General features: G+C 46.1%; 1 protein-coding gene and 1 pseudogene across 2 annotated transcripts in view; one reads left to right on the top strand and one right to left on the bottom strand.

Moving 5' to 3' along the window:
• ARF3 (ADP ribosylation factor 3) overlaps positions 1-18,543 on the top strand; it is an 18,689-nt gene extending 146 nt beyond the window's left edge. The window contains exons 1-5 of one of the 2 annotated variants that reach the window (XM_006755470.2): positions 1-79; positions 16,163-16,402; positions 17,239-17,349; positions 17,583-17,707; positions 18,147-18,543. The exon at positions 1-79 is cut by the window's left edge and continues 138 nt beyond it. In XM_006755470.2, the coding sequence (XP_006755533.1) occupies positions 16,255-16,402; positions 17,239-17,349; positions 17,583-17,707; positions 18,147-18,308 (546 nt within the window). In that variant the 5' untranslated portion in view covers positions 1-79; positions 16,163-16,254 and the 3' untranslated portion in view covers positions 18,309-18,543. Of the gene's footprint in view, positions 80-16,162; positions 16,403-17,238; positions 17,350-17,562; positions 17,708-18,146 lie in introns of those variants that run through there. The other variant, XM_015558586.1, reaches the window with a different exon arrangement.
• LOC102763159 lies at positions 13,898-14,422 on the bottom strand (annotated as a pseudogene).
• Positions 18,544-22,347: the final 3,804 nt, after the last annotated feature.

The following is a 22,347-nucleotide window of genomic DNA, read 5'->3' on the forward strand; positions in this document are numbered from 1 at the left end:
GGGGGGAGCCGCGGGAGCCGAGCGGAACCTGCGGGGGCGGAGGCGGCGGCCGCAGCGGCAGAGCTGGGAGCAGGAACAGGTGAGGGGCTGCGGAGGGAAGGCGGTCCCGGTAGAGGAGAGGCTTGGGGTGGGGGCTGAGGACATGGAGCCCCCTGCCGGGCACTGCCTGGCTTTGGGCTGTGTGGTCCTTCCTACCTGGGAGCTCGCAAAGGGGACGCGGGGCCACTCTCACGCCTGCTCCCGCATTTGAAGGACGCGGAGCTGGGGTGGGGGTGGGGGGCACTTACGCATTTGTCCTCCGCCTCACACAAGGGGCGACCTGGATTGCCATTAGGTACCCCTCGCCTGCAGAAGGTGGGCTTTGGAGAAATCGGGATTGAGGAGGAGGAAGGCAGTCCGGGGAGAGGTGATGCGGGGGCGGTGATGGCTGTTTTGTATCCTTTCCTGTTAAAGGGCTAGGGATTGCTGCTTTTTTTCCCACCCCCTCTTCCCCTCTTCCCCTCTACCTTAGTAATGGGCGGGCAGAGAGAAGCCTTGCTGTGGTGACACTCCTCCCCTTGTGGGGTAGGGGTGCGAAAGGGGTTTAGGGAGTAGCCCGCAGGACAGGCCAGAGGATCACCCCTATTCTGGTGGAGGTTGCGCTTTTGGGTCTTGGGAAGTGCACGTTGGGAGAGGGCAGCTGGTAGGGAGCAAGCGGGGCGGGGGGGGCGGGGGGAGGAGGCAGAGGGGGAGGGGATCTGTTCTTGCTTCGGGGAGAGAGGTGGTGCCTTCCTCCCCCAGGCGAAGCGGGGGCGGTCTCACTGGAGGAAGGAACGTCTGGTCGCTGGCTCTGAGTTTGTGTCTTCCAATCCGCTTTCTTTCTTTAGGAAGTACCAGGATTCCCGGAACAGAAAATGGAGGCATTGCTTACACCTATGTTTGAGAAAAGGAGGGGGACGTGGAGTTCCCTGTTAAAACAGGCCTCTTAATTAGCAAAGTGGTGGCTCGTCTTTTGGGGGAGTTCCCTTCCTTCTGGGTTGTATTACTGCCAGACTTTCTCTGGCCAGGCCGGGAGGAGTGTGGTATGTGGTCAGGAGTGAGAAGAAATAGTGAGGTCATCCGGGTGCAGGAGAAGAGAAACTTAAAACCTGTCTCTACTGCTGTTGGATTGGGTCACCCCTGGTCTATGGCATGAAAGTTTTATTGGTTGGAGATCCGCTGCTGGAGTCTGATTGCCTGGGTCAGTGCGACAGGACAGAATCTAGTCCCCACATACTGCCTTCCTTGTCCTTAATTTGCTGCCATTTTGCCTTGAGCTTGTTGGGGTGTCTCCACATGTTATTTATGACTGGAGTGGGGCAGGGAATTGGTCATTGCCAGTTAGACTTGAGTTTGAAATAACATGTCTATAAAAACTCATTCTAATAAAGAAGCTGATCCATTGGGTTTGCCTTTTTATAGAATGAATCATTAACCTTGGATTCATCTGGGAAGGGGCCCCATGGATCACACATTCATATGCTTCCTGTCTTCCAGCATAGATTTATTACTTTGCACAGTCAACATTTTTATGTGCAAGTCTTGCTTTTCTAAAGAGACTAAGCTTTTTGAATGCAGGACTTGGCGCTCATCTTCTGTCTCCCACAAGGTCTTTCTTTGCACACGGTAAGCACTCATGAGAACAGAGGATGTGAATGGATAGAACTCAACAAGCTTTTTTACTACAGTTTAAGGAGTAAGGGATGGCTTGGCTGTCAGGGAGAGTGCCTGGAGATAGCTGAGTGAAGGTACAAAGGCCTTTAGCCTTTGTGATAAGAAGTCTTGATCTTGCCCTAGCCAGTTTGGCTCAGTGGATAGGCCATCAGCCTATGGACTGAAGGGTCCTGGGTTTGATTCTGGTCAAGGGCATATGCCTGGGTTGTGGGCTCAATCCCCAGTAGGGGGTGTGCAGGAATTAGCTGATCAGTGATTCTGTCATCATTGATGTTTCTATCTCTCCCTCTCCTTTCCTCTGAAATAAGTAAAAATATATATATTTTAAAAAGTCTTGATCTCCCCACCCTTCTAAGAAGCACAAAAGTGGCATGAATAATGGAAAGTAAGACCCTCCCCCCCCAAAAAAAATTACTAGAGCACAGAATCATTATTTATCTGAAATCCAAGATCTTTTGCTCCCCCCTTTTGGGCAAAGGGTTCTCTCCATTAGCTGTAAGTCCTTCAGAGTATTGTCTGCAAATTGGGATCCTGGAGATTATGGAGGAGGGAACCAATGAATGTATGTGGTGCCTGGCACAGAATTGGTGCCAGTGGATCGTAGCTGCTATTATTAAACTGAATGCATATATAAAAGGGAGGCAGACAGCAGGCTGGAAATACTGGAAGTGAAGTCTTAAGTGCACAAAGGGTGATATTGTGTGTGTTCATTTCTGCTACGCTCTACCACTGGAGTCATAAGAGGAAATGGACTCAGGATAGTGGGCGGGATTTATTGGTTAGAAGAAGGAACTCCTTTAAAATCAGGTTTTTACAGCTGAGTAAATAACAGGGAAATTGTGGAATCTGCTTCTTTATATACCTTTACAAATGGATGCCAAGAGGCCTGAGACTCAAAGTGTATAGCAGTGTTTGGTTTTCCTAATCATTTTCATTGCAGGTGAATTTAGAAGCAAAATAGTACAGTAATTAAGAGTGTGGAATTTGGAATCAGACAAAATTGGGTTCAAATCTTGCCTCTACTATTACTAGTTGTATGATTTTCGTGAAATTATTTGTCCTCTTTTTGTTTCATTTTCCTCATCTGTAAAGAGTATGATGATAGTACCTATTTCGTAGAGTTGGTATGAGAATTAAATGAGATAATACACATAAAGCACTTATGCATATTATGAGTATTGTGCAAAGAACATAGTAAGCCCCAAATAAATGTTAACTGCTATTAATAATCATCATCACAATGGAATAATAATATGAGCACTTAGGGCTGCCTTAAAGGTTTACAGAAGAATAACTTACCGCCTGAGGTGCCTGTAGAGGGATGATTGTTACCATGACTTTCTGTGCTGGTTGTAGGTTTATGAGCAGTGAAATCTTTTTTCAGCATCAGCTTCACAGAGGCAGCTCCTGCTGCCTGAGTGGGAGGTGAAGCTAGAGCAAGGCAGGTCCCTGAGCCATCAGCTTGTGTGAGGATGTGGGGGCTCAAGAATAGTGTTTATGCCCTAGCCGATTTGGCTTAGTGGATAGAGCATTGGCCCTCAGACTGAAGGGTCCTGGATTTGATTCTAGTCCAGGGTTTGATTATGGTCTAGGACTCATACCTCGGTTGCCGGTTGTAGGCTATGGTTTTAGGCTCTATCATGATCCTCCACCCTAGCCCTGTCAGGGTGGGAGGGAGGCAGTCAGTCAATTTATTTCTCTCACATCAATGTTTCTCTTTCTCTGTCTCTCCCCCTCCCTTCCACTCTCTGAAAATCAATGGAAAAATATCCTTGGGTGAGAATTAACAACAACAAAGGACAGTGTTTAATGTTTAAAAAATCATCATGACTCTGAGATAATGGTTGACTCTCCCATAAAGTTGCACCCTGATTAACTTAGGTCAGGATTTAGATTTCTGGGTCCCATTGTTTTAGGTCTTGATGAGCATTTCAGCATCACCTATTTTCTGGGCCACTTTTCATTTAGTCCTATCTCCTTTATTTTTTTTATTTAAAAAATATTTTTATTGGTTTCAGAGAGGGAGAGAGCTAGAAACATCAATGATGAGAGAGAACCATTGATCGGTGGCCTCTTGCACACCCCTAACTGGGGATTGAGCCAGAAACCTGGGCATATGCCCTTGACCAGAATCGAACCCAGACCCTTCAGTCCTTAGGCCCACACTCTATCCTCTGAGCCAAACTAGCTAGGGCTAGTCCTATCTTCTTTAAATGTCTGTCTCTCAGTATGTTTCAGAATGTACTGTATTAAGGTCCAGAGTTATGTTATCTGTGTAATTCCGTCTCCTATACTGTTTCCAACATCTGTCACAAATATAGGTAGAGTGCCAATAAAGCTTTTTAAAAAATATATTTTTATTGGTTTCAGAGAGGAAGGGAGAGAGGGAGGGAGAGAGAGAGAGAAATATCAGTGATGAGAGAGAATCATTGATCGGTTGCCTCCTGCACACCCGCTCCTGAGGATTGAGCCCGCAGCTGGGCATGTGCCCTTGACCAGATTCGAACCTGGGACCTTCAGCCTGCAGGCTGATGTTCTAGCATTGAACCAAACCAGCAAGGGCTCGATAAAGCTTTTTGATAATGGAAAGATTTTTTTTTTTTGAGAGAGAGATACGTTGTTTCACTTATTTATGTGCTCATTGGTTGATTTTTGTATGTACCCTGACCAGGGATTGAACCCACAACCTTGGCGTATGGGGACCCCACTCTAATCCAGTGGTCACCAACCTTTTGGACCTCACGGACCACCAGTGGTTCACAGACCACCGATTGGTGACCATTGCTGTAATCAACTGAGCTACCTGGCCAGGCCCCCCAACATTAAAAAAAATAAATATTTATTGATTTCAGAGAGGAAGGGAGAGGGAGAAAGAGATAGAAATATCAATGATGAGAGAGAATCATTGATTGGCTGCCTATTGCACACACCCCACCCCACCAGGGACTGAGCCCACAACCCAGCCATGTGCCCTGACTGGGAATTGAACTGTGACCTCCTGGTTTATAGGTCGACACTCAACCACTGAGCCACACCAGCCCCTCATCCCCCACATTTTTTTAAAGCAATCGAAGGTTACCTTATGTAAAATCTTATTTGAAGTCTGATACATAAAATGGGTAATGCCGAAACCGGTTTGGCTCAGTGGATAGAGCGTCGGCCTACGGACTGAAAGGTCCCAGGTTCGATTCCGGTCGAGGGCATGTACCTGGGTTGCGGGCACATCCCCAGTAGGAGATGTGCAGGAGGCAGCTGATCGATGTATCTCTCTCATCGATGTTTCTAACTCTCTATCTCTCTCCCTTCCTCTCTGTAAAAAATCAATAAAATATATTTTAAAAAAATGGGTAAAAGTAGAGCTGCTCTGGTGGTGGTGGAGAGTTAGGAGCATAATTAGAGCCTCTTAATATGGTTTCTCCCTCCAGGCAGCCTCTGAATCCCATCCATGGAATCCTAGGGATCTGAGAAGAAAGAAACCACTTCTTCACTTTGTCAGATACATGAAAAGGATTGGGGATTACCTAAAGAATAATGTCTTCCTCCACCTCACAGATGTTTTGTCACCATCAGTAGTACTGTGCTTTTCAACAACAAGCATGTTAAATCACTAGCTACAGACTGTAGTGCTACGTGCTGGAAAGATGAAACATGAGTAAGGTATGGTCCCTGCTGGCAAGAGGCTCATAGTCCACTGAAGTATTTCCCAAAATCTTTTCCGTCATAGCATACACAGAAGATGGTAATGGTGAGACAGACATAGCTGCTTGCAACCTGAGATGGCTAGCCCAAGGGCTCTAGCCGCTCGAAGCCCTGCCTAGTCATGTAGTACTGATGGGATCAGTAGCTCCAGCTGCCCTGTAAAGACATATTATCTGGGAAGTTTCAGCTCTGAAGAATGAAACAGACAAAAATGTGAATAAAACACACTGTGGTAAGTCCTAGAGTAGAAGTGTGTTTGGTGATAAGGGATCACAAACAGCTTTTATTTCCCAAGGTCATCAGTTCCCTATCTTCTGTATCCTTAGGGTGCTCTAATGGTTGGCCTTCTCCAAATCCTGTCTTCCTGTTTCGTCTGTTTGCTGGCTGCTCCATCTTGACCTGTGCTTTGGGACCAGATTGGGGGCACAGATTTATTGGGACTTTAGGCTGACTACTTGTGGAATTTCTGTGATTTTGTAACTAGGAAAGTATAGCGTTCTCAATATTCAAAGCTGTAGATGTGGGCATTAGAGCAGCCATAGAATGTCAGGAAATGGAGCAGTTGTAAGCTCATTAGATTTTAAGAATAGGGCAAACTGAAAGGTTTGGTTAGAGAGCAGTACCACAGAATGTTCCAAAGAAACAAATGAGTCTAGTTTTTTGTTTTTTAATCTGGTCACTGTTTTATTTGGGTAGGTTGTGTGTTTGGAAACAGACCTGATTCTCTGTTTTGACTCACTTGCTGAGTATTGTCCATGGGAAAAACCAGAGCCTTCCCAAGGTCTCTCTCAGACGTGGCGATTTAGGAGGCTTCTTTGCTCGTAGTGTGGCCTTCTTCAGGTTATCCTATACTTACTAGGGTTGTTTTCTTTGACTAGAAGGTGAATAGCATGAGCCTAAACACTGCTAATTGAGTTAAGTGGAACCTAGGAAGCTAGATATGTTTTAATTCATAACAAGGTCATCCTTGATTGCTCAGTAGCTAAATTCAATAGGTATGTTTCAGGCCTTATCTTAATTTGACCATTCTGTTTCTTTTTCTTAAATATATTTTTTATTGATTTCATAGAAGAAGGGAGAGAGAGATAGATAGAAACATCAGTGATGAGAGAGAAGCATTGATTGGCTGCCTCCTGCATGTCCCACACTGGGGATCAAGCCTGCAACCCCTGGCACATGCCCTGGCCGGAATCGAACCATGACCTCCTGGTTCATAGATCAACACTCAACCACTGAGCCAAGACAGCCGGGCTTACTTTGACCTTTCTAAAGCCTTTGACCTTCCTTCCTTTCATTTTATTTATTATTATTATTATTATTTTAAATTGATTTTCGACAGGAAGGGAGAGTGAGAGATAGATAGGAACATAAATGATGAAAGAGAATCATTGATTGGTTGCCTCCTGCACACCCCACACTGAGGGTGGAGCCCGTAACCCAGGCATGTGCCCTTGGCTCGAATCGAACCTGGGACCCTTCAGTCCGCACACCAACACTCTATCCACTGAACCAAACCAACTAGGGCCTTCCTTTTTTAATGTTCTTTCCTGATTGATGTCTACTCTCTAGATTTTCTTTCTACTCCTCAAGTTTCTTCTTACTCTCTTTCCTGGCCTTTTCTGCCCGCTGCTTTAAAAATTTTTTTAAATTGATTTTAAAAAGAGAGGAAAGGGGGGCGGGGAGACAGACAGACAGACAAACATACATAGATCAGCCTCCTCCTGCACACCCCCTACTGGGGATTGAGCCCCAAACCTGGGCATGTGCCCCGACTGGGAATTGAACTGGTGACCTCTCCGTGCATGGGACTACAGTTAATCAACTGAGCCACACTGGCCAGGTCTGCCTACTGCTTTAAATGTTGATGTGCCCCAGATTTCTGTCTTTGGCCTTTTCTCCTGCCCCACTATATACATTCTCTCTAGATATATCAGTTAGGAAATATCAGTTGTCAAAAGACAGAAAACACATCTGCGGCTCAAACAATAAGAGGATTTATTACAGCATACAACAAGAAGTCTAGATACACATGTGTGGTATCACCATATGAGATATCTAGAAGAGGCAAATTTATAGAGACAAAGTACAATAGTGGTTGCCAGAGATGGCGGGAGGGGTGGTGTGGAAGAGGGGAATGGGAGTTACTGTTTAAAAGTATAGAGTTTCTGTTTGAGAAAATGAAAAAGTTCTGGGGATAGATGGTGGTGATGGTTGCACAACAATGCAAATGTACTTAATGCCACTGAATTGTGCACTTAAAAATGGTTTAGCCCTGGCTGGTTTAGCTAGTGGATAGAGCGTCGGCCTGCGGACTTGGGGTGGGGGGTCCCAGGTTCTATTCCAGTCGGGGGCACATGCCCAGATTGTGGGCTCAGTCCGCAGTGGGGAGCGTGCGGAAGGCAGCTGAACCATGATTCTCTCTCATTATTGATGTTTCTGTCTCCCTTCCTCTCTAAAATCAATAAAAAATATTTTTAAAAAAATGGTTTAAGTAGTGCCCTAGCCAGATGGCTTGGTTGATTGGAGCCTTGTCGCATACACCAAACGGGTTCGATTCCCGGTCTCCTAGGACACATACCTAGGTTGCAGGTTTGATCCCCAGTCAGGGTCATGTACTAGAGGCAACCAATTGATTGATGTTTCTCTCTCACATTGATGTTCCTCTCGCTTTCCCCCTTCCTCTCTCTCTAAAATCAGTAAAAACATATTCTGGGGTGAGGATTAAAAAAATGGTTTAAGTGGTAAATTTTGTTATGTATATTTTTTACCACACACACACAGAAAAAGTCATCTAGGGATAGAGCACTTTCTTGGTTTTTTTTGGTTTGTTTTTAATCCACCAGCTTGACAGTGTTTTTAGGACCCAAGTTTTCTCAATTTTTCTCCTATGACATTGTAGAGTTCAAGATTACTCCAGCATCTCTTCCTTCTATATCAGTATCCAAAGGCTGAACAAGAGAGCATAGCTATGTGTCCTTTTTTTAAGATTGTGGAAAACTTTCCCAGATGCTCCCAGCAGACTTTTCTCACATCTTATTGGCTAGAATTAAGACAGGACCATTCATGACTCATTCACTGGCAAAGGAAAGGGAATACCAACATCCCTTAGGCCAGTGGTTGGCAAACCGTGGCTCTCGAGCCACATGTGGCTCTTTGGCCCCTTGAGTGAGGCTCTTCCACAAAATACCACGTGTGGGCGCACACGTACAGTGCGTTGAAACTTCGTGGCCCATGCACAGAAGTCAGTTTTCGGAAAGGAGAGACGAAACAAGTATACAAGAGGAGTGTGGATGGGAGAGTTGGAAGGGGTCGACCTCAGCGAACGTACCTGTCAGATTGAGGACGTTTTTAACAGAGGCCAGCTTTAGGAGTACCCTAATTAAGATAATAAGAATGTACCTACCTATATAGTTTAAGTTTAAAAAATTTGGCTCTCAAAAGAAATTTCAATCGTTGTACTGTTGATATTTGGCTCTGTTGACTAATGAGTTTGCCGACCACTGATTTGGCTGATCAGTTTTCATAGCCTAGGGCTTGGGAAGGGTATCTCATACCCCATACTCGGCCACACCAGCACCTTCAAATTCGGGATTCTGTTAGAAGAAAGAAGGTAAAGAATAGCTTTTGGGTAGGCAGCCATCCTGGATCAGCCATCATCTTGGTTCCTCTAAGGCTTAATTTACCATCAGTGCAGGTGATTCCTAATTACCCAGTCCAGACTTTTCTGTTGCACTTCACACCATAGCACCACAAAATCAACGTTTAATCTAAAAATAAATACTTTTACTCTCAGATCTGTTCCTCTTGTTACTTCCTGTCTAAAGAAATGCCACTGAATCATCCAGGCCAGAAACCTGAGAATCATCTTTGACTTTTCTTCTCTTCCTTCCTATGTTTAATCAGTCATTAAATCTTGTGGGTTCCACTGTTTTGATGCTTCCAATCTGTCCTCTCTAGTTAAGAACTTTTGATTTCTCATCTGTATTATTGTACATCCCTAGTGTTGTTCTCTCTGCCTCTAGTCTTTCCCTTCTCAATTTATTCCCTAAACTGGTGCCAGAATGATGTTTCTAAAGCACATATCTGATCATGTTACTCAATATGGCCTTTAAGGCCCTTTATGATCTAGCCCTTGCGTATCTCTCCATCCTCATCACTTTACTCACCATGCTGCATCCAAATTAACTACCTCCCATTTGCACCTGGCTTTTGCTAATAAAAACTGCCATCTTTAACACGTCTTTTTAAAAAATATATTTTTTAAACATTTAAAAAATTGATTTCTAGAGAGAGAGGAAGGGAGAGGGAGAGAGAGAGAAACATTGATGTGAGAGCAGAACATCCATCAGCTGTCTTCTGGACGCCTCCTATCTGGGGATCAAATCTGCAACGCAGCATGTACCCTGACTTGGAATGAAACCAGCAACCTTTTTGATGGATACCCAGTCAACTGAGCCACACTGGCCAGGGCCTAACTCAGGTCTTTATGCCTTTGCAAATGGCTGTTCCTTCTGCCCCACTCCCTCTTCTCTATTGTCTGATTATTTCCTACTTTTCCTTCAGGAGTCAGCTCAGGTGTGACCCGAGTATCACGTCTATAAATTGTCCTTTACTCCCAGTTCTTTGTTTGTATTTGTTCATCCTAACCTGAGAATATTTTTTCCATTGATTTTTAGAGAGAGTGAAAGGGAGGAAGGGAGGGAGGGAGGGAGAGAGAGAGAGAGAGAGAGAGAGAGAGAGAGAGAGAGAGAGACATCAATGTGAAAGAGATACATTGATTGGTTGCCTCCCGCATGTACCCTGATCAGGGATCGACCTGCAACCCAGGTATGTGCCCTGGATTGTGAATCGAACCTGTGACCCTTTGGTGTGCTGGCTGACGCTCTAACCACTGAACACCACTAGCTAAGGCTACTTCCTGATCTTTTTTCTTTTTAAAAAAATATATTTTTATTGATTTCAGAGGGGAAGGGAGAGAGAGAGAAAGAAAGAAACATCAATGATGAGAGAGAATCATTGATCGATTGGCTGCCTCCTGCACGCCTCCTACTGGGAATCGAGCCTACAACCTGGGCATGTGTCCTTGACCAGAATCAAACCCGGGACCATTTAGTCCGCAGGCCAACACTATGCAGTGAGCCAAACCAACCAGGACCTACCTCCCAGTCTTGATTAACTGCTCCACCTTTTCCCATAATACTGTGAGCTTATCCCACTCTTATCCTCGCACTGTTTTGTAACCCTCTGTTCACTAGTTTTTCTCCCCCAAAGACTGAGTTTCGTGAAGGGAGAAATGGTCTTCATCTCTGTATCCCTAGTTCAGTGTACTCAATACATGTTTAATGAATGGATGGAAGCTGACATCAGAAGCTATTTCTTGGCTTTGAGAACTCTTTGAGTCCAATAGAAGACATTGAGATACTAATCTAAGAGTCCTTATGTGCTGATTATAGTGCTCTTGAGACAAAAACTTGGAAAGTTTACAGAGGTCAGTCATAAGCCAGCTGCACTAAGGAAACTAAATACAGGCAGACCCTGCTTTTGTTTACTTAAATTTTATTGGTCTGCTTCATTGGCTGTACTAAAAATAGCATCTCTTTTAGTGATATCTCAATTCGAAAATTATCTGGGAACAAAGCTGCTTTTTAGTGTACCCTACCTGGCAGCAGAGAGTTTGGGAGAGACTGGTCTTCCTTCCCCTGAACTCATGTAACCTGAAGAGGAAGTGGTGCCAGATCAGGAATCTTCTCAGAGGTGTCTCAAAATACATGCCTGAGCCAGGTACTGGAGCCAGGCAGGGGTGGGTGCATGTCAGGCTGAGCTGTGACTCTCAAAATCACCTGGAGAGTGAGGCAGGCATGTTCTCGCAACACACATAAGTCAAGGTGATGAGCAGCAGACAATTACAGCAACAACCTGCCTCTCCTGGTGGGGGAGGGGGCTTGGAATTGAGGACAGTGGTTGGTCCTCAGTGAGGACATCCTCAGATGAAGCTTAAATCAGCCAATGCACTTGATTGAAATCCTGCAGTGTCCAACACAGATTGTACTGGAACACGTTTTTAGAGCTATTATTTTTATCACTGATAACAAAGTTTGTGGCTATAAAATAGAATGTTGAGATAGTCTCTTTGTTAATAGAGATGTTACTGTATTTCATTTTTCATCTTAAGCCACTCACCTTCAGTTTTTACTGCTGATTTCTGGTTTGCACCAGCATGGAACCCTGGCATTTTGCCCTGCTCACACAGGAGTACCATCTGTGGTAAGTGAGAGTAACTGTAGGCTATATAGTATGCAAGAAAACAATCCCTGTGTACTGTAGGGGTTTTTTTGTTTTGTTTTAGCCATCCTGCTTCCCAGAGCTTTTTCTAGAAATGCTTTATGGTGAAAGTGAGAATTGGCATTAGAGCTAAATATTCATGTTCATAGCACAAAGCTGAAAGTTACTACCATCCTGCTGGTAGGAGTAACATGCTTTCTTGCTGGTAATACACAGGGACAGAGAAAACCAAGACAAGAAAGCCAACACCCACTTTGGAATGTTCCTCTGAATCAAGCTCCTGATTATATTAAAGAGGAGTCATACTATCCATTAATTTTAAGGCCCTGGGTTGCCCCAGGGGACACATGGTAACTACTTGGATATTTTATCAGTCATCCATCAGCCCCATTGCACATTAAATGGCAAGAGAAAAACCCACCAGTTTTAGTCTTCTAGTCCTCTCTGGTGTTTCCAAACCAGTCCCTGGGTCAGATAAGTGTGAAAAATGACCAAGAATCGACAGTATATCTAAGCAACCATCTGCGCATTACCTAGAGATATCAAGTACGGCTAGAACAGAAGAAATGATGTAAGGACATCCTCACATTTGGCAGTGTGCATTTGATTGAACTCTTTATTTAATTTATTTTTATTGTCTAAAGTTTTACATATGTCTCCTTTTCCCCCATTTGACCCCCCTCCCTTGATTGAACTCTTAGAGTGGGTTTGGCACTGGGAGTGAGAACAGATACAGAATAAATAAAATGTATAGTCCTGCATGGGGGGGGAGGAGGATGGGGATTTAATGGGGGGAGATGAGGACACATTTGTAATATCTTAACTAATAAAGAATTTAAAAAAATGTATAGTCCTTGCCTCTGGAGAGTACACAGTTAAGTTGGGGAGATGGTCAGCGTACAGACTTGCAAAAGAAGAAGAAAGCTCCACAAGGTGGTAAGTGCCACATGAATGGTTCAGAAATCCAGGGGCCTGTGGTGTGCCAGGACACAGAAGTAAGTATAACACTGGGGTCAGCTTTTGAGCCAAGACTTTAGCTTAGCAAAGAAGTAAACCAAGGACAGTGTATGCTTGTTCTGAGGCAACAGGTATTTTTCAGCCACTGCTGTACTCACGGTTGGTAATCACTTAATCAGCAGTAGTGCCAGTCATGAAGGACAGCAAGGTAAATGTATGGTATAAATTCAGTTCAGAAATTGAGCCAAACACTCTTACCTAACCTTTAAAGCAAAGAATATTTGAAACCGAAGGAAAGGCTACCTAAGCAGGAGACAAGGTGAAAACTAGGAAGACTTGGGGAAGGTTTAAATTTCTGCAAGTGATGGTAGCCGACAAACAGTCTGCCTACCACCGATTGCCAAAGATGGGATCTGATCATATTAAGCTAGGTAGGTGTTCCCATCTGTCTCGGGGATCCTTAGGAATCTGTCTGGTCAGCCTGGGTGTTTTGAGGCAGCATGGGGAGGGAGGATGGCCAGTGGGTGCCTTGGCTGAAGTTGAGCCCGAAGGTTGAGCCAGGTACTCTCCCTGGGTTGTGAGCCCTCTGGGTCAAGGGCAGGGTTCATCTGGGGAACCTACCAGGACCACCACGCCTGACTCATTAGTGGATGTCTGGGGAGGCCTTTGAAGATGAAACATCCCATAAGCACTCATTGTTTCAGTTTTTTGGACAAACTAATACTTTGGTCTCCAGGGGCTGTTGATCTGGCCCCTTTGTGTGTTCTGGAATTTGCTACAAACTCAGGGAAATAGGAAAAAAATATATATGAAATAGTTTTTGGAAAAAAAAACTAAACTCCCACCAAACCTCCAGACTTTAGCTTGTAAATAGCATTCCTCCCCATCCACTTTTCACATTCTTGGGTTTGGGTGCACTCTGTCTTGACCTGTTCCTTTGCCTGCTGGGTGTGTGTGTGTGTGTGTGTGTGTGTGTGTGTGTGTGTGTATATGCATGCTTCTGGTTACCAGACTAGCAGCAGCCAGTACATGGTGATAGCTGAATGAGCTGATGCTGATGCCTATCTCCCGCAGGCACAAGAACTGGCTGGCAGGCTCGATTCTGAACTCCCATTTCATTGTTTTCAAGATGCATTTCTGTGACTGTCCTGTGTCACAGAGAAGGGAAGGAGGATGAGAGGGAATAAATGACTCTATGATCTGTTGGGGGCAATGATTGGGGTGGGCATTTTGTACCTTTATAATGGCTCTTCATTTTTTTTTTTTTCATGGCTCTTTTCAGTTTATTGCATGAAGGAGTTACACTAGTCCAAGTTAAAAGCAGACCCCAAAAGGTTACATTATACAAGCTGTGAGGTTTTTTAAACTTGTGACAAGGGACAGAAGGGAAATTCTACTCATTGCAAAGAAATCCTCACTTAAGCTTCTGTGAGCCAAAAGCACTTAAAACCCATGAACCTTCAGCTGGTCGTCCTGGGTCCAGTCTCGACGAGGAACTGGCATATGTTCTTGCGCTGGTCACCCTGCAGCTGAATTCTCCATATTCTGGATGCTCAATTACAGTACCATTGCAGGCAAATTTCTTCTTAAAGGCCTTCACTAGTTTCTTTTTAACATAATCATCAGCGATCCCTTGGACAGTAGTAAGGGTCTTCCTGCCGTTTCTCTGTTGAATTCTTATATGGATATAATCCTCAGTGCCAGCGGGAAGCAGGTCATCACCCTTACTTGCATCAGCAAAGGCGTTGAAAGAGTGGAGGTTCTGGATAGCGGACATAAGATATGATTCCTTTTCCTCGGTGGAAACGGCAGCGGGCAGGGGAGATGGAGCGTCGGGAAGCGAGGGGGGTTCAAGGGAGAGGTTGCTGAGTCCTCGACAGTGGCTCAGTCACTGGGCTCGTTCTTCATTTTTTAGCAGGTGTTTGTTAAGAACCTACTATGTGCTAGACATAAGCATCTGATCTTAGTAAGCTGCTAGTGAGGTCAGAAGAGAACCTGGGAGTTAATTCAGTTATTCATCTGCTATGTGCCAGGTGCTATTCAAGGTACAGGAACACAGCAGCGAACGAAATAGAAAAGGAGCTGACATTATTGTAGGAGGAGAAAAACAATAGAACAAGAAACAAATATGTGATGTGTCAGATGGTAATAAATGCTGTGAAGGAAAGTGGGATAAATCAGGGGTGGGGGGAGAGTGTGTGTATGTCTTGTAGGTGGTTATTGAAAGCCTCTTTGGTAAGGTGACATTTGAATAGATACCTGCTGGAAGTGAGAGAGTACTCCATGAAGTTGTGTAGGAGAGGAAGCATTTCAGGCAGAGTGAATAGCTATTACAAAGCTTTGAGGCAGGAAAGTGTTGGGGAATTGAAGTGGGGTAAGCAATGGGAAGAGTAGTGGATCTGATGAGAGAAGCAGGGGGAATGCAGATCATGCAGGACCTTGTAGGCCACGGTGTGGCTTTCGGTGTTACTGAAAGGGAGATAAGAAGCCAAGAGAGGGTTTTGAACAGAGAAGCAACAAGACCTGATTTTGGTTTTAAAATAGACTGAAGGGGGTTAAGGAAGAAAGCCTCATTGCTTTGTGACCATGTGGATCTGCTGACCTTGGATGGGCCATGGCAAGCCTAGGATTTACCTGGCCGAAGAACAAGAGGTAGTCTTCACACCCCACTTTCACCCAGAATATACTGTTGTATGAAGGGCACCACTTTAACAGCCAGCATTTCAGAGTGGAAAGGATCAGACTCTTTTAGGCATGCTGCTTTCTTTTTTTCCTCATTAATTGTGACGTGTAGAAGGAAGGGGGAATTGCAGAAATGTGAAGACAGAAGCAGTCTCTTGATTAGAACAGAGACATAAACCTTGGGAACCTGGCAAGCCTGAACCTTGTTGGGAGTCACCAAGAGCCACTCCTCATTCCACTCCCTGCTCTCCCACCCTTTCCAGAAGTGTCAGGGTAATGTTGGAGGGAGGGGCATTAATGATCTTGCAACACCTTGGAGTATAGTATACATTGTCAGGACGGAAGGGACCTTATTTATTTTTAAGATTTTTAAAAAATTGATTTTTAGAGAGGGAGGGGAGGAAAAGAGAGAGAATCATTTATATGAAAGCAGAACATGATCGGCTGCTGCCCCCTACCAGAGATCAAGCTTGCAACCTGGGCATGTGCCCTGACTGGGAATTGAATCAGTAACCTTTTGACGCACAGGACAGTGCCCAACCAGCTGAGCCACACTGGCCAGGGTTGGAAGGGATTTTAGAAAGCATCTATTTCAACACCCTTCCATTTACAGGTGAAATAACTCATCCAAAGTCACATGTAGATTACTGGCAGAGCAGTGGTCATGGGTGTTCACTGCTTTGTCTCTGCTCCCAAAGGTTCAAGGTGTGTCTCAGTGAGCCTTAACCTTCATAGTCCCCTCAGGCTCTCAGTTTGTCATGAGTGGACTCCAGCTTTGACTTTGCAAATCCCATTTACGTGAAATTCTGACGAGCAGATGGTGGTAATGAGTTTACATTTCTTTGCCTAGGATCAAGTCCTCCATACCAGGGACCAGGTCAGAACCAGACTGCACTGCCGCCACTTGGACCCTACTGTCTTCAGAAAGCAGCTGCTGTGATCATGGGTAATATCTTTGGAAACCTTCTCAAGAGCCTGATTGGGAAGAAGGAGATGCGCATCCTGATGGTGGGCCTGGATGCTGCAGGAAAGACCACAATCCTATATAAGCTGAAACTGGGGGAGATCGTCACAACCATTCCCACCATTGGTAAGGACACAGCTTGGATGTAGGCTTTCATGCCAGCTGCTGAGCAGCCAGGCTGGGGCCTATCCATAGATTCCTCCACCTGGCCACCAGGCAAGTCCATGCAATGTGTGGGTTTCAGGGGAGGATGGTTATTTAGCTTACTAGCAGGTGCTGGGGCTGCTCTTTGCCCACCTACCCTAGTCTTCTCTGATGCAGGAACTTCTGCAGCCTGGCACTCAGAAGTTGCCCTCAGGTACTGAGCTGGTTTGTTCTCTGTGTTGTTTAGAAAGCAGGTGAAGGGCTTTGATGTCCTTGCCAGAGGCCTGGCATCGCTTCAGTATAGAACCTCAGTGGCCCTGATCCTGGTTAGGAACTGCCTGTAGGAGGGAGAACGTTTGGCTTATGGATGGGGCTCCCAATCATCATCTGTAGGTGGTTCTGCATTTGAGGCTCCAGGACTACAGATCACTTCTTTTTTCTTCCCTCTGCCTCACAGGCCCCAGTTCTTAGCTGAGAAATACTCTGGTGGCCAATGTACCGAAGTGGGGCTGAATCATTTCTTTGTAGGAGGGAGAGCCGAACACTGAGAACGAGTGGGAAAGGTTGGCTCACGTTACCCATGTGATAGGAACCTCCTGATGGGCCCTCCTCATCCTCTTCCACTTCTTCCCTTAGTTTTTCTTTTTGGCCTTTAGGCTACAATGTCAAGGAACACCAGTTCTGAGGAAGCCTTAGTTTTCGTTTCCTTGCTGGGATCATGGCCACGGCTGGGAAAACAAATGAACCCAATGGGTCATCGTTTGCAGACCTGGTGTTTGGGGCCAACTGGCCATTACCTGTTTTTTTTTCCCCCAAAGGGTTCAATGTGGAGACAGTGGAGTACAAGAACATCAGCTTCACAGTTTGGGATGTGGGTGGCCAGGACAAGATTCGGCCTCTCTGGAGACACTACTTCCAGAACACCCAAGGTATGGCATATGACTTGTCCAGGGACTGGCATGGGTTGGTTGGGTGTGAGCAGAGTGTGCCTGTCATTCTTGGCATGGGTAGTGAACCCTGGCCCTGCTGTAGCTCCTGTGGGTTGGAGAAGAGGAGCAAATGTTGCAAATATTTGGAAAATATAAGGAGGGTGTTGTCTTTTGGTGGTGGGGGAGGGGAATTCATCTGTCGTCTCTGTGCAGCCCATGCTCTGCCTCCCTAGGGTTGATATTTGTGGTCGACAGCAATGATCGGGAGCGAGTAAATGAGGCCCGGGAGGAGCTAATGAGGATGCTGGCAGAGGATGAGCTTCGGGATGCTGTGCTCCTTGTCTTTGCAAACAAACAGGTGAGATTTCTCCCACCCCTGGATTTCAGAGAGGGCAGCCTGGCTTCAGAAATTAAGGGCCTTGGAGCTCAATGTACAGGAAACCCTATGACTATGCTCTCAATTTTAGAAGTGTGGGAAATAGGATAAGTTGGCTTTTTATGCTCTTCTTGTCCTCCATCCTTGCTTTAATTAGCAACATTCTATCCTATCATCCTATCCACTTCCCTACCATTCCAATATTTGGTTTCCACCAACCCAATGGAATGACCTCTGATATCTTGGATCTGGGGTTCTGGGATGACTAAGTGCAAATCAGCTTCTTAGGATTTTGTTCTGGGTCCCAAAAGTGGAGGAGAAGGAGGAGAGGGTACCGGTAAAATGCTCATTGGTAATGGGTACTCTAAAAGCCTTTGAAAGATTCTGAGGTTTCTTTCTTTGTGTCTCCCTTGTGCTCCAGGATTTGCCTAATGCTATGAATGCTGCTGAGATCACAGACAAGTTGGGCCTGCATTCCCTGCGTCATCGCAACTGGTATATTCAGGCCACCTGTGCCACCAGTGGGGACGGGCTGTACGAAGGCCTGGACTGGCTGGCCAATCAGCTCAAAAACAAGAAGTGAGAGCCAGGCAGCTCTATCTGACCACCCCCACCACTCCTAATATACCTACTGTCTCCCTGCCCAGCCCTACCCCTTCCTTCCCATTGCCAGTGTGGCCAGGGCCCTGGGTATCATGTCCGCATGCCCAATAAGAGCCTTATCTCTCCTGCCTTCCCTTCTTTCCCCTGTCCATGACCAGTCCCCAATTGCTGTCCTTATGATGAATCATTCCAATTTATCAGATTTAAAACAAAAACAAGGTTGTTATGGTTTCATGGGGTGCCTCCCCCGTCCTCTGAGGTTTGGGAAGTGGGGTGGGGTAGTCTCTCTGTTTGCTTCGTTTGGCTCTGGTTGCTGTGCTCTTGGCATCTGAGTCCCTTCCCTCTCCCTACAGGCCCCTCTCCTACCATTTTTTTCCTTCACTACCCTCTCCCTGTTCTACGTGGAAATTGCACGGGCCTCTCTTTATGTGCGTGCATGTGTGCGCGTGTATATACATATATAAAGAGATACATATGTAGGGGCCAGGAAGAAGGGTAGAGTGGGTGGAGGACCGCCCAGGGCTTGCAGCCCACTCTAGCCCATCACCTGCCCCTCCCATGTTGGTGAGATAAAGGAAATAAGGTCAAGGGAAGGCTGCCCCAGTCTTAACACTGATTCCTCTCTTCTCTGCAGGTAGGTTTTCCTGGGTGATAGGACAGATGATGGATTTTCCACCACCATCTTCCTATTACCCCTGTCTTCACCCTGCTTAGGGCAGAAGGTGGCATTTATATCTAGATGACTGTTCCCAAGGAGATGCCATTCTGCTCTGCCTTGTTAGTGGGAAGGAGAGAGGAACCCACTCACTCTTATCACTCAGAGTGTTCAACTGATCCTCCCCCCTCATCCTTAGATCTGTTCCTCTTGAGCTTGAAGAGGGGGAGGGGGTGGAGATACAAAACCGTGTTGTTTGTTTGAGACCCAGGGTACCTGGGGAGGGTCTCAGGTTTCCCATCTTCATCCTGTTTTTATGAGAAGGTGAGATGCATGGTTCGGTCCTATCCCTGCCTTCCCCTCCTCCTTGCCCCCCTTCACCAATCTTCTGAATTTTGGGACTGGGTGGTTCACCTATCCTTTGTCAGAAGTTTCCTTACTCTAGTGGTCCCAGGCTGGCTGACTGGTTGATAGGGGAGTGGGAGTGGCAGAGCAGACCTCAATATCGGTCCCTGATGTCTAGGTTTTTTTTTTCTAGTCCAAGATGTGCGGAGGGATGGAAATTTTCTATTGTTTCCAGACCCTCAGACCATCCTGCTGTCCCTACCACCTCCATCCCAACAGGTTTCCCCTGCCCTCTTCACTCCCATCAACAGATCTGTGGGTTGGAGTGGAGGAACGAGGACTCTGAAGTGGTTGTTGGTGCTGGTGTGATGCAGTGGTCTTCAGGGTCCATCCGTGTCCCCATTACCTTGTAGGTGTTTAGAAGCTGCTGCTACTGTGTCTCCCTGTCTGCAGGGGGCGCTCGTCCCTGAGGTCCTGACTTGCGGTGTATGTGAAGCCTTGGCTTTTCTGTGGGCTCCTGTGTGTGCTGGCTGCGCCCTGAGCTCCAAGATGGCCCCCCCATACCTTTCTGCTCAGCTCAGGGCCCAGGGCATCCCCCACAGCATGACTGAGGGACCCCTTCCCAGAAAGGCTGTCTCAAGCCCCACCCCATGGGGCCAGGCTTCCTGCCACCTTTGTCTACAACAGGCAGATTAATACCCTTATCCCCAACCCAGATTGAACTGTGAAAGAGGTTCCAGAGGTGTCCTTCTCAGTGCCAGTTCCTTAGTGATGTTTTATTTACCCAAGATGCAGTAGGTGTGTGCAGATCTCTTGCTCTCTAGGCCTTTGTGTGTGTATATGTGTGTGTTTGGTGGTGGGGGAAGTGGGGTGCTGGAGCTTCTATTTCATTTTAACATATTCATTCCCCTGACCCCACAGATGCTTCCCTCCACACTTTTCCCGCCCCACCCCCCGATTTTTTTTTTTTTTTTTTTTTTTTTTTTTGCTCCTGCTGCCTCTCTCCTTGAACTCTTTCCTTTGCCTCCCAACTCATTCAGTGCGGTTGCCTGTTTCTCTCCCCTCTCCTTGTTTCTTTCCTACTTAGGCTTCCCCACTCTCTCTCTTTGTGGTTGGTGAGGACTTTGCCTCTTTTCCCACCTAACTCCTTCCCTGGCCTTCCTTAGTTAGATACTAGTTCCAAATAGGCTTTCCTCATTTCAGGCCCACCCCCGCCTCATTTTGGGGAGTTCCATGGACCAGTGGTGTTAAGGGTGTTAGGAAGCAGCCTTGGTGGTTGCCTTGGTGCTGCTTGAGATTTTTCCAGCAGGGGGCAGTAAGTGATCGTGGTAGTATCCCTGACTGCTAGGCCCTTGGCAGGGTGGACCTTTCTACATTCCCGTTCACCTAAAAGGTCTTTTGGGGTTGGGTGTTTCATTCCATTTCTGCCCACTCCCTCCCTGCCTCTCCTCTGGTAGATTTCATTTTATGCTTTTCTTTGTTCTGGCCTTTCTTCTCCCCTGGGGTTTCCCCATTTCTCCCCCAAAGTTTGTTTGTAGTATTATAGTGGTAACTGCAGTTCTGAACTGGTTTTCTCTTCTTTTTTTCTCCTCTGGAATGTAGACTATATGTGTTTAATAACTCACCTTCTCTCTCCTTGCTCAAAATGTGGGATACGAAATGACTGTGACCATGGTTGGAAATTAAACATGTTTTATGCAGCATTGGAGCAGAACTTCATCCTTGTGCAGCAGCCCCGGGACAGTGGTTTAATGATGAGGGTAGTTCTGTCTCTGGTCCCTGTCTCCAGACTGCTCCTTCAGCAGGGGAGTGAAGGGCACTTGACCGGGGAGAGTGAGATTATGGAGGAACTTAGGTTCATTTTCACGATTCTGCGTCTTCTCGTCATATCCCGGGAGGGGTCCTAAATGAATTGGACACCAGAGTGTGAGGGCATCATGACTTTGTTCCTCTAGTTCTAAAGGGTTTAACCCTGAACTTCATATTTATCACCTGTTGGTAGACTTTAGGGACTTCACTGGCTAGAGGGCTCTGAACTTTGAGTGCCCCATATTACCTCCATTCTCACATTTCCCAGCCCTGTGCATTAGGTGTTTCTAGTTGAAATACAGATAGATAGGAATCTATAGATAGGAGGCCCCTCACCCATTTAGTTCTGGACATTGTCAGTGAATAAGCACAAAAGATAAAGATCTGGATAGTGTAATCAACTTAATTCTCCTTACAGCTGATGGTCCTGCATCCCCTCTACTTCAGGCATAGGGTTCCCCATTGTCAGGGTTCCAGCTTCATCCAGAGATTCCACAAACATTTGGGGGGGACGACACAAACTTTTTCATAAAGCCCATCCTACTCCCACCACTACTCTTTTCCTCTCCTGCTCCTATTGTCTGGCTCTAGGCAAAGAAAGGGATGGTGCTGCCCTTGGGGTGGGTCAGGTCTAGGTGAGCCAGGCAGACATTCCCCACTCTTGCCACTTTCTTAAATTTGGGGGACAGAGGTCTTCCCACCCTGATGCTGTGGGGAAGGGACAGGATTTAGGCTTATAATAAGTTTGAGAGTCCCAAATATCAGTGTGAAGTGTATTATTTATATTCAGTTACCTCCCTGTCCCCCTTCCAGTTTTCCTTTTCAGCCCCTCTCCTGTTATTAAAATAAGCTACCATCTCAAGGACCAGTGCTTCTGCCCTTATGAAACCCTTAAACTACTCCAACCAGACATCCCCTTATCAACTCCATAAACATCATTATTATTTTTGGTTGTTGTTAATCCTCACCTGAGGCTATTTTTCCATTGATTTTTTTAGGGAGAGTGGGAGAGGGAAAGACAGAAAGAAACATCGATGTAACACATCGATTGGTTGCCTCCTGCACAAGCCCAACCAGGGCCCGTGCCGGGGAGGAGCCTGCAACCAAGGTACGTGTCCTTGACCAGAATCAAACCCAGGAACCTTTGGTTTGCAGGCCAATGCTCTACCCACTGAGCCAAACCAGCTAGGGCACAACCCCATAAACTAAA

The sequence above is a fragment of the Myotis davidii genome, unplaced genomic scaffold (genome assembly GCF_000327345.1).
Source record: "Myotis davidii unplaced genomic scaffold, ASM32734v1 scaffold290, whole genome shotgun sequence".
NCBI lineage: Eukaryota > Metazoa > Chordata > Mammalia > Chiroptera > Vespertilionidae > Myotis > Myotis davidii.